Source organism: Xyrauchen texanus, chromosome 15 (assembly GCF_025860055.1).
Source record: "Xyrauchen texanus isolate HMW12.3.18 chromosome 15, RBS_HiC_50CHRs, whole genome shotgun sequence".
Classification (NCBI taxonomy): domain Eukaryota; kingdom Metazoa; phylum Chordata; class Actinopteri; order Cypriniformes; family Catostomidae; genus Xyrauchen; species Xyrauchen texanus.
In genome coordinates, this window is record NC_068290.1 from 4,023,726 (window position 1) to 4,036,300 (window position 12,575).

The following is a 12,575-nucleotide window of genomic DNA, read 5'->3' on the forward strand; positions in this document are numbered from 1 at the left end:
CACTGACAGAATGTTCAAACAGGCCAATGGAATGCTCATTACTCAAAAATAAATAAACAAGTAATATAAAAACATTCAAATGTAAACAAACCAGGGTTATTATAGTTTTAGATATTTCATTTAGTTTCTAATTTATATTCAATTTGTCATTCCAGCTTAGTTTAGTTTTCATTAGTTTTCTTAGTTTTAGATTAGTTTTAGTTTAGTTTTATTTTTCTCAGTGTTTTCTAGATTCAATTCAGTTAGTTTTTAATTTTAGTATTTTATTGGCTGCCAAAGCATCATTTAAATGTGTCAAAAAAAAGGTCTTGTGTCACCTCTATCTAATGGCATTTTCATGTTTAATTTAGGTGGATTGGAATTGTTTCGAATTTATAATATACTTGGTATCAAGAATTAAAATTAAGTCATTTTTACTCTATTTTATTTGGTTTTGTAGTTTTTTCCAATCATGTCAGTTTTTAGTTTTATTTCTGTTGACGAAATTTTTTTTTTGTTTTCGTTTAAAACAATAACATTGCAACAAACCCACAAAAGGCCTTGGATCTACTTTTAGTTGCTCTCTCTCTCTCTCTCTCTCTCTCTCTCTCTCTCTCTCTCTCTCTCTCTCTCTCTCTTTATTTATTTGTATATATATCTGACAGTTTATGTGACTATTTATGGCAGTCTGTCTATCTGACTATTCTAGCTAGCTGGGCGTTTGTCTTACTACAATGTCTGTATAACAAATAAACTTTTAAAACTATATTTTTTTCTTGACAAACTTGACCTACTTTATCTAACTTATCTTGTTTTAATGATAATAAAATATTTTGGTAATGCATTCTATGAAGCCCAAATTTATAATGCATTGTAAAGGCATTATAATGCATTAGTAATGTCTCATAATACACCTTATACTATGTTATAACTTCTCATAAATAATATTAATTATAAATAATTAATAAATAAATAAATAATATATAAATAAAATTATAATTACCTATTCATAGATATACCTGAGAGTATAATGCACTAAAACAAAAGCAACTTTTAATTTCATCTGCAGAAGTTATAATGTACAGTATTAAATACTGTATACAGTATTTGTAATATATATAATAGGTATGCTTTAAGTATAGTGACAAAAGCAATGTTTTCTTATAAACATCCATTAGATATTTATAAGTGGTTATAAGTCATTCAAAGTTATGCTGGAAGTTATATACATTACACTTGCACAAAATACAAAATAAAACACATTCAATGTAAATGTTTAGATATTATGAAAAATACATGTAAAGCTACAAGGTTAAAATATATCAGAAACTCTACATATGTAATGTTGTTCACACATGTAAAAACACCCAAGATTTCTTTTTTTAATGAAACTGATTCTATGCTGGCTCTATTCAATAAACCTTTGATGAATGCATTATAATGCATGTATAATGCCTTTACAATGCATTATAAAAATAGGCATCATATTAAATATTACCTATATTATTCCTGGAAAACAACAGAACAATTGCGGGTTAAGAGTATGATTTTTTTTGCATTTTTTTTCATCGATATTTACATTTATGCATTTGGCAGACGCTTTTATCCAAAGCGAATTACAGTGCACTTAATACAGGGACAATCCCCCCGGAACAACCTGGAGTTAAGTGCCTTGCTCAAGGACACAATGTTGGTGGATGTGGGGATCGAACCAGCAACCTTCTGCTTACCAGTTATGTGCTTTAGACCACTACGCCACCACCACTCCATATATAGATTTCAAAACTGACACTATGTGGAATGAACGCTTTTCTTAATAAGCTCAGTTATTGTCCGATGGCGATACTCTCCAAATGTCCAAATATAAAGATAATTAATTGTTCTGGCCGAAATATTGCTCCGTCACTAATATAAACCTCTCAGAATGCCTTAGCAAATACTGGGAAAGTTTACAGTTTCTAAAAATCTCATTTTATTAGTATAATTATTACTACGATTCCAGCTGAAAACCAGCACCGTTACAACAGTCTGCCGTCACCAGGTGAGACAAAGAGAGCTGTACCTGGCGTCCTGCCAGAATGGGGGGTAGGCCCTGGCACAGTCATGGACTGTCACCGCAGCATGAGAGAGTGAAGATAATGTCTCTGGATGTTCTGCATAAAACCTCAGCTTGGCACAACATGGCTTTGAAGATGTGTTAAAGCGATAGGAATCTATCGGAATCAGAGACAGGCATGCGTTTTTCTTCATATTAGCATCTTTAGTTAGTTGCGCCGTGAAGAATTTGCAACATGCATTTTTCTTAGTGCCCTTAAATGTGTAGTGTACATTCTTCCCCACATGATGGGTGCTTGTGGTGACATGTTGCGTTGTCTCGGAATCAGAATATCTCTGCGGGTTTGGTGGCCCTCCTTTGAGATTACGGGGTTTTAATCACACCCTAAAGATTTATGAATACAAAATATTGCTAGGCACCTAAACATTGACAGTGCTTGACAGTAATTACTTTGAATGCAGGGAATGTTTTAATTGTGCTTGTACTAATTGTTCTTTGACAAGAGGACTATGCATTTTAAGGGAGAGTTCACAAAAATGAATGTTCTGACATCATTGACTCACCCTCATGTTGTTCCAAACCTGAATAAGTTTCTGTGTATATATATATATATATATATATATAAGTAATATCCTGTCCGCTCTTTTTCATGTAATGGAGTGGTGGTGCTGTAGTGGGCTAAAGCACATAATTGTTAATCAGAAGGTTGCTGGTTTGATCCCCACAGTCACCACCATTGTGTCCTTGAGCAAGGCACTTAACTCCAGGTTGCTCCGGGGGGATTGTCCCTTAATAGGTGCACTGTATGTCACTTTGGATAAAAGTGTCTGGCAAATGCATAAATGTAAATGTAAATGTAATGAAAGTAAATGGGGACTGGGTTGGTCAAGCTCAGAAATTACGAGCACTATATAACTATATTTTTAGGCCAATAGAAGGTGGTTTGTGCATTACATTAGAAGTCTTCAGCAGCAGTATGATATCTTTGTGTATGGACCAGCCTAAATGTTTAGCTCGGTTTGGGTTCGGAATGAGTAAATAATGAATTTGAGCTTTTTGAGTGGACTATCTCTTTAAAGCTGAATTATGTAATTTCTGCTATATTAGTACCGCTAAACGGAATTGCAAAAATAAACTTTGTTTTTAAAACAGCTTTCTCAAATTGCCTACCGGCTGCCGTTGGTCAAACAAAGAGATAGTCCCGCCCCCAACTCACACATTGGTTGAGTAACATTGTTGGGGCTGGTCTAAGCAGGTTGCTCAAAACAAACAGAGCAATTTTCATAGCACCACAGTGACACAGTATTTACAGTTTTCAAGAAAATGAACCTATGAATGGATAACTTATAGTAAGTATATTAACACTGAAAAAGTTTCATACTTCAGCTTTAAATTCCATGTCTCTCTTTTTGTCTGTTTCTCCCAGGGTCTTCTCTCCGAGATTCTCAGAAAAGAAGAGGACCCCAAGACAGCGTCTCAGTCTCTCCTCGTCAACCTGCGAGCGATGCAGAACTTCCTGCAGCTTCCAGAGGTGGAGCGAGATCGCATCTACCAAGACGAGAGGGAGCGTAGCTTGACCGCAGCCTCTGCGATGGGACCTGCACCCCTCATTAGCACCCCTCCCAGTCGCCCTGTCCAGGTAACGCGCTTGAAATGACATGAGACATAGATTTTGATTTGTAAAGCAAAATGTCAGACTTTGGGTCCTAACCAGTTTTTCAGACCCATTTTTATTCAGTAATCGGACATATTTCCTATTGACTGAGTACGAAATGGATGCCTGGAATTGCATTTGTCCATCGGGAATTGATTGGATCTTGAAATTGTTGATGCTATATACCATAATGGAGTGAGGTAGTTGGATGGAAGCGGTTGAAAAGTAAGAGTGATTCGTGATGTCATCCAAAAAGGAAAGTGGTCAGATATTTTTTAATAATGGACCGCACATCTGGAAATAAAGTGATATTTCACAGGGCATTGAGAGTCGTATATTCTCTGCGATCTTTACAAGTAAGCTTATAAAATAACTAAAATCAATGTTTCTTGTCCATTTGTTTATTGAGAAAGTTATCTAGTAACAAGCAGGAAACACCAACAGAGCTCGGACGCAAACTGGAGGTGGAATTCAGCTGTTTCTGGAGACTCTGCGGTCTCTTTCTTCTCACCAAAAAAACATACGCTCATCTCAAATCAACATTTCATGTCCATTTAATTTTTTATTCAGTAAGTAGCTGTGTAATAAGGCAGTCATTATTGCAAAATAAACCCCTTCAGGGTGATTCAATACCCCTCAGATTATTATCAGGGTCCTTTAATTTGCGATAATGACCAGCTAGCTGACTGTAGATCATCCCTTACATACATCATAATATTTACACTAATATTGAACTTTTTGGTGTGCGTCCAATACCATTTAAGAGTTTTTACTGTGGTATTCAAATCATGAAATCTTACTGAAATGTTGGCATCGTAAAAACGTACTTTGGCGAAAATGGTTAATGGGAGATAGAGCTCAATAAGCGTTTATTTTACACACAGCACACATCTAAAGCTCTGAAATCTCCAATCAGGGCCGGAAAGGTATGCAGAAAGGTTTCCACTGTGGCCTGCTTCAGATGCACTTGAATGTGTCTTACTGGAACACAAAGCCTTCCTGTGTGTGATGGAGTGAGGAAGGTCTTTCATACAGGATAAATCCTCCCTCACATACACACTCACAGTGAGAGTGTGTAAAGACCAGAATGTCATCAGTGTTCACTCAAGTGTACATGTGTTTGTGTGTGTGTGTGTGTCATGTATTAGTGTGTGTTTGTGTGTGTGTGTGTGTGTACCAACCAGATGCTCCTTTCCTGCTCAGATCATATCATCAGATGCTTCTGTAACCTGATTATTCAGCAATTGCATCTAATTCGTCAGTCCTGCACAGCTCTCTGCAAAAATCTCCATTATCAGATGATACTTGTACAAATTGGTGAAATTTTAAATGAAACGGTGTAGCAATGCACAGCCAGACACATATATAATGGCTCTGATCCAAAACATACTAAGCTGCCTTGCTGTATACTGCCTTTATAGGCAGCTGCCTACTAAGGTAGCATTCTAACTGAAATGGCAGCAACTTGCGACTTACAAGTAGCAACATGCATCGCACAAATAGCGCTTGACTTTCAATTGATTTCAGTAGAGTTTGGCATTAGCATGTTGCTAAGCTAACATAAAAGTACACAGTACACCCAGATATTGGGTAGAATAATCCATTTTAAATTAGATTTAACTATTTTTACTGATACTTCATTCTAAGGCCACAATCCATTTTCATTTCAAAACTCAGTTTTCAGTTTTCTAATGTCATTGTTTTCCAATGTTTACCGTTCACAAGAGTGTCAATTTGAAAGTCTCAATTTTCAGTGGAGGAAAATGCTGTTACAGTGTGGATGAGAGGCATAAACGTAGCAAAATAAATGTAGTCTTTCAATAAGCAAACTCTATTATTTCAATATAGTTTGCCGTTAGCATTCGGCTAAGCTAAATACACAACACGAACAAATATAGAGTTAAATTATGTCATTTTTAACTGGATTGAACTATTTTTGTCAATTTTTTACTTTTCTAAGTATCTTAGGCCACGTCTACACTAATACATTTTCATCTGCGAACGCATTGACTTTGTTACTTTTACTGATTTCATCCACACGGTAACTTTCTAGACTTTCTAGTACAAAGATGACATTAGGAAACTGAAAACAAATGTTTTTTTTTTTTTTTTTTTTAAATTAAATGGATTAGTGTGGACATGGCCTAGAAGATAGCATATTAATAATAATAATAATAATAATAATAATAAATGTACTTTATTTTATATATAGCGCCTTTAAAGTTTGCTTGTCAATGCGCTTTAAATTCATATTAAATTCATGCTTTTTATACTCATTCTACATATCATTTTTGAACAGCCTTTGAATCAGGAGTGTGCCAATAATGTGTTAAAATACTGGCTACATAAGCAGCACGCTACTTGTACGCATGTTCAGATGAACTAATGTTTCATCTGTCGAAGGTGTCGAACATACTACTAGTCAGCTCAGATAATGACTCGTATTTTGTCCATCAGTCTTGTTGGGGTAAAAATGAGCAATAAACCAGGTAGAGCAAGGTATTTTGATGCATGCCAGCTTGGTGCTGACAGATATGAGTAAGATGTTCGAAGGATCTTCTGCTGTAAATCAGCAGGGTGGCTCATCTTGTAGTGCTGCAAGGGTTTTATGACGCCCATAAAAACAGAAGTGAAGGTATGTTTCCCACATACGTTAATGGATCCTCAGACAGTGCGTGCAAGTTTGCACACGCTCATCCCTTTATAATTAGATATGGTCACAAAATAACTCAACGAAGACGCTCATGCTTACTGCTCTTGTTGACAGCATCTTCACAGGTTCTGTAGTGGCAGTTTGCAGACCCTTAATAAAAAATAAAAGTTATAATCGTCTTTGCCAATTTGTTTAGCTGCAGAAACCGGTTGTGATTGCTTTGGGATCTGTTTTGTTGCAACATAAATCTGATTATGTTATAAGAGTATTCTGAATATTTGATGAAGTTATTATGATTTGTTCACAGCCCAGAAGAGAAGAGTGTAACAATGTGAGACCAGAGGACTGGAATCCACGAATTCCTGTGGGCATCTCTCCCGTGAGTGTATATCATGGCATGGTGTACCATTTATGGAATAGTTGCTCATTGTTTTGTCCATTATTTTGTGCGATATCCTTGATCAGAAATTTGCATACATATATTAGGAAAAATATATGTTTAAAACAAATGACCTATAAACTACATACAATGTATATGTAAAAACTTTGAGCTACTACCTGTATGACAGGTGCTCTAAATATGATAATTTATATCTAGATTTAAATTTATGCATTTGACTGTTGATTTAAATTGTGCATAAACCAATATAAAGTCATCTATCACTCTATACATAGATTTGAATCACTCAGATAATACTGTTAATAATACGTGCTTTTAAAAATTTACAAATTCCATGTATGATGTCTCATATATACTTTATATAGTTACATGTTTATTGTTTACATGCATAATTTGCTCTATTTACAAGTATTTATATTCATATGTCGAACAAGCTCTAAAATGATACTGTGTCTTTAAAGGAATTTTCCGGGTTCAACGCATCTTAAGCTCAATCAGCAGCATTTGTATCATAATGTTGATTACCACAAAAATCATATCAACTCGTCCCTCCTTTTCTTTAAACAAAAAAATTATAAAAAAAGCAAAAATCGAAGTTACGGTGAGACAATTACTTTGGAAGTGAATGGGCCCAATTTTTGGATTGTTTTCAGGCAGAAATCTGAATCTTACAATTTGAATAAAGTGTAACGGGAGCCAGCTGGTAGATAGCTGTGCAGTGTGTAAACCTCACTAGAGGCTGGAAGCCTTTAGCCTCCTTGTTAGCGCACCTGCCTCTCACGCTAGAGACGCCGGTTCGATTCCCGCACGGAGCAGGGCGAGCAGGGCTGGTTACAAAAGCACTTAAACTAATTCTTCTGCTAAATGTACTCATGTATTATTTAAGCTTTAAATTTGTTTAAATCTCCATTTTTACAATTGTTTTAGGGTTTGTTGACAATAAATCGTCATGGCAACAAAGTTGTAAAATTGGCTATATTGGCTTTACACAGAAAGGTAAGGATAATATTCAGTAATGGATTTGATCACACTAAAGTAATGTTAACATGCATATTGTTAATGTCTTGTGGTTATTGAGTTTGAAACAGTGAGTATTTTAATGTTTACAGATTGGCCCCATTTACGTCCATTGTAATTGCCGGACTGTATCCCAAATTTGTGCTTTTTTAAAGAAAAAGAGAGGCAAGTCAAAATAAATGTTTTGGGTAATCAACATCATGCCAAAAATGGTGTCAACTAAGCTAAACTTGTATTGAACCTGGACTATACCTTTAAGAACAGCAGCAGTTCAGCGAGAGTCTCAGTTTCTTTGCTGCATGTGTAATTAAAATGAAATGTTTTATTTTAGTTGTTTTTGATCAACAACTGACTGATCTCGTCTTGAGACACACACTATTCAGAGAGCAAGAATTAGTTGCATTGGCAGGGCAATGAAAGACATTTCTAACTTACATTTATGATGACACAATTTTCCTTTTGGTGTGAACTATTCCTTTTAATCATCTGTGTGCTTAAATCTTTTGTTGTCTTCTCTAATCCACTCAGGTGAAGCCCAGCCCTCTGTCTTCTGAGTGGAACGGGAAGTCTGAGAATTGTGTGTTAAACATCAACTCGTCAATCTACGATGAAATCCAGCAGGAGATGAAGAGGGCCAAAGTGTCCCAGGCCATGTTTGCCAAGGTCGCTGCCTCAAAGAGCCAGGTATACAATTGCACCGCCCTCGACATGAATACACGTTGACCTTGATGTACACAAAAAAAGCTATTCAGTGGTCATTTTATTAATGGAAGGTCATCGCAATTGCAGTATTAAGGAAAATATTCAACAATGATGCAACCCTACTAGACAGGAACTCGCACAAATGGACATTTCATGCAAACCTTTCACACAAACGCAGACTTAAATGTGCAAAATACGACTTTCGCTGGTCGTTTGTCTTTGTCAACCATTTTTGTGTTTAGTCTAAATAGTCTAAATGAGCAGGAATTCTCAGATAGAAAGATATAAGTGGAAAAGGAGAGCTTTGTTAATCCTTTGACTCAGCGTCGGGCAGCACTATAATGACTTATTCTGCTTTATTGTGGGTTTGTGAACAGCAGACAGTGTTGCAACATAAAACAAATGTGTTTATATAATTTAGCTCGGCAAAGACCACACTGTTATCTCACACGGTGAACAAGTGTCTGCTGAATACAGGCCTCCGTGAGAGACATTACCGTCTGCTTCAGCCTATTAAAACTAGGCCTAATTAAAGAAACACAAGGCAAGCCCCATTATTAAAGGTTTCGCATATCTGCGTGCTCACTTAAAGATTTTCAGAATTACATCTGATGGGGAGAAAAAAGCGAATAAAAGCCCTAAATTATCTGGAAATATCAGCCGTTTTTTGCTGATTGCGCTGATTACGGTGCCAGATAGTTTTGTTTTACCAAATTACAGTTTGATGCACAAACCACTGTTTTTGTCAACGACTGTTCAAAGCCGAGAAGGGTGGAGGTGAACATACAAACCAGGGCATTTATGCAAGAAAGATTCTCTTCTAAAATGATCGTTTGAGAGACAAGAGCCCCCTCTCTTTCTCTATAGCCCTGCCTGAACTTGTGTGCTCCTTTCATGGCTGGTGTGAATGTGAATTGAACAGCCGATAAGAACTGTGCTAATTACGCAGCTGAAAAAGGGGCCTGGGAGAGCACTTATCTCCCGCTCCATCTCGTAATGTGCGCTCCCCGGGCAGCTGGTACCCACCTCCTTCCCTTTTTCAGCCCCCTTTAGCAAGGGTCCATGAGGGCCGCGAGCTGAATGTCTGGTCTAGTGCGGATGCCGGTGGTGACGACTTATGTTGCCGTCTTCAAGTTATGTCGGAATGATCGTATTTACGAAATGACCACACATGAATGTTGTAATTACCGAGGAAACACTTAAGGCCATCTGAGACACATTTTGGGGATTCTAAATGATTTATCTTGTTGTAGGGCGAAATTGGAATTCTTTGAACGCCTAGTATGACATATTCACCGGCGACCGATTAATTGCCTTTGCGATGAATCTCTGGCAGTGTCTGAAATTTTGCATCGCAGTCGTGCACTGCTTCTACAATGGCAAGATGATATAAAACACCCAGTCAGTGCTGTCAATTAGGACAATTGTGACCAAAGTCTGCGTATAGTTTTACAGCGTAGAATGTCGCAGTGTATCATAGCTTTTACTCAATATCGCCCAAGGATTGTACAGTCTTGCAAGTAACAATCGTAAAGGATCGTAAAAATAGCACCGTCTGCACGCAGCTTAAAAGCGTGCTCCAGGTTCAATACAAGTTAAGCTCCTCCCTCCTTTGAAAAAAGCAAAAATCGAAGTTACATTAGCCACGTTTCCACTATCGGGCCAAATGAGGGCGTGCCAGGGCTAGTTGCATTCTCACTTCTGGGGCTTCATCATGCCTCCTCTGGGCTTTCTCTGGACCAATGTCCTTTGGCCCGCTGATTGCCCTTGGGCTAAACAATGCCAACTGGGGATTGGGGCGGGTTCAATGTCATAGGTGGAGATTCGCAGAACATCCCAGTTTGTGTATCCAGCACACAATGGTAAAGGTTACAGTACAAATCCGTTAAAATGCTCAACGGTCAAAGCAGTGCTTTCAAAGCAAAAAATTACTTTCCATGGTTTGGTGAACTATCATAGACGGTGTGCTGGGACATTGTGCTGCTCTTAGTGGAGAGACCACTCAGGACACCATTGCAATTACAGTCGGTGAGTTGTCAATGCTAATTTATCTTGCTGTTTACATTCTATATAAACTCAATATTCTAGATAACAGTCTAAATGCGCTCTAAAGCTTGTCTAGAAAAACTGGGCAGCATGCAGACTGTCCACACGGACTATGCTGATGATGAAATTTTGCACGAAGTATACTTTGGCCTGAAGCCAAACTAAGTAAACTTGAGTTTGCTGGTCTTAGCTGGTTTTAGCTGGTTTAGCTGGCATCCTGGCTAGCTGGGTCTTCCAGCTTGACCAGCTGACAAGTACCCAAATCCTCTCCAAAACCAGCAGTCCAGACCGGGCTGACCAGCCTGGAAGATCTCTTAGACCAGCAAGCTGTCTTAAGCTAATTTTTCTGCTGCGTAAATTCCCTCAGGTTTCCTGAACTGTGTGTCCTGAGAGGCGCTTTCCCATACGGCTATCGTTCATATGGCGTGTCGCATTAATTTGCGCAGTGGATTTTGCTATCAGCGCAGCAATCATCGGCCATGGTGAAGTGAGATTGCAGCGCTGTTTGCTGCAGCATGGCAGAGATCTGGCTCTGCCGTGGATTTGGCATCCATGATCATGGAGCTATACAATCAGCTTGGAAATGGGAAAAGGCAAGGAGATGGGAGGCGCAGAGGAGGAGGTGCTCCGATCGCCTCCAAGGTTTTAAAAACCGACTCGAAGAGGTTAAAGAGAACGTTTGTGTGTGTATGTGTGTGTACCTGCTTACTCGTGTCTGCACGTATGGCTGCTGAGTAAATCAATGTGTGTGTGTGTTTGTGTGTGTGTTTGTGCTGTTTATTGGGGGATGGGTACTGGATCGGAGCCATGTCGTCCCCCTCTCTGGGCACACGTCCATACAGGACGTGAGTGCCAGGCTTTATCTGTTTGGTGGCACTTTCATATTCGGAGTAGCATTTCAATTAAATGTAGCATTTCCCCTCCTGCACCGCTGAAAAGCTCCAGTTTTTGCAGCTTGTAAACTGAGAAAGAAACATATAAACTGTTCGCTCTTGTGCTCATATGGCTGTTCGGTGTGGCGTTCCCAAAATCGCAACATTTCAGGGGTGAACACAAGCTGTCGTGGTGCCTGCTGGATGATTGTTTGAGGCCACATCCATACTAATCAGTTTTCATTTTAAAACTCAGTTTTCAGGTTCCTAAGTTTGCAGTAATGGGGAGTGATTCGAAACGCTCAGTTTTTCGGTGGAGGAAAATGGCCTTGCTATAGTGGACGAGAACCGTAAATGTAGTCAAATGAATGTGGTTTCAAACGAAAATGTATTAGTGTGGATGTGGCCTGAGACTTGAGCAATTGAATGCACCACCACAATGTTAGGGTCATTGCTATATGTTTGCAAGGGCTTTGTGGGTGGTTGCTTGGTGGTTGTTTACTGGCTTGTTTAAGTCAAAAGAGCCCACCTTCTTGTTTAAATTGTATTAAGAATGTAAATAGGGAACTTTGACTTTAAAGAGATTAACACAAAAATCCAAATTATTTTACCGTCATGTTGTTCCAAACCACAGGAACAACATGAGGGTGAGTAAATAATGACATAATTTTTATTTTTGGGTGATCTATCCCTTTAATAGCTTTAGGGGTTTCTTCAGATCCGTAACACTCAACCATGATCAATTCTAACTGTACTGCCTTAGCGAACACCCTTAATAAAGACATGACAGCACTGTACTGGCATTCATTAAGCTCAACTGGAGAGAGAGAGAGAGAGAGAGAGAGAGAGAGGAAAGGGGTTATGGGAGTTGTGTTGACACCTTCTGATGGTGAAAATAATCAGGGCTCCTGCTGTCAAATGACAAGCACCGTAAAACCCCGAGCCATTCCCTGGGACTGACCCTCTCTCTCTCTCTCTCTCTCTCTCTCTCTCTCTCTCTCTGTCTCTCTTTCTCTGAGTCTGCCTCTCTTTCTCACTCCTGGAAGAGGCTGTGGTAATTAGCAGGGCTCTAATGAGACAGAATGTCAGTGATCTGCTGCAGTACAGGGGGGGCAGGCGATAGGCCGGTGTGTGTGTGTGTGTGTGTGTATGCGCATGTGTGTGTGTGGGGGGGTGCGGAGGGTGTGCCATCTGTC

The 12,575-nt window shown here is 38.7% G+C and overlaps 1 protein-coding gene across 4 annotated transcripts in view; it reads left to right on the forward strand.

The window, feature by feature from the left end:
- LOC127655922 (DNA-binding protein SATB1) overlaps positions 1–12,575 on the forward strand; it is a 105,384-nt gene that overhangs the window by 72,918 nt on the left and 19,891 nt on the right. For all 4 annotated transcript variants that reach the window (XM_052143995.1, XM_052143992.1, XM_052143996.1 and 1 more), the window contains exons 9-11: positions 3,462–3,674; positions 6,650–6,721; positions 8,288–8,443. In XM_052143995.1, coding sequence (XP_051999955.1) covers positions 3,462–3,674; positions 6,650–6,721; positions 8,288–8,443 — 441 coding nt within the window. The remainder of the gene's footprint in view (positions 1–3,461; positions 3,675–6,649; positions 6,722–8,287; positions 8,444–12,575) is intronic.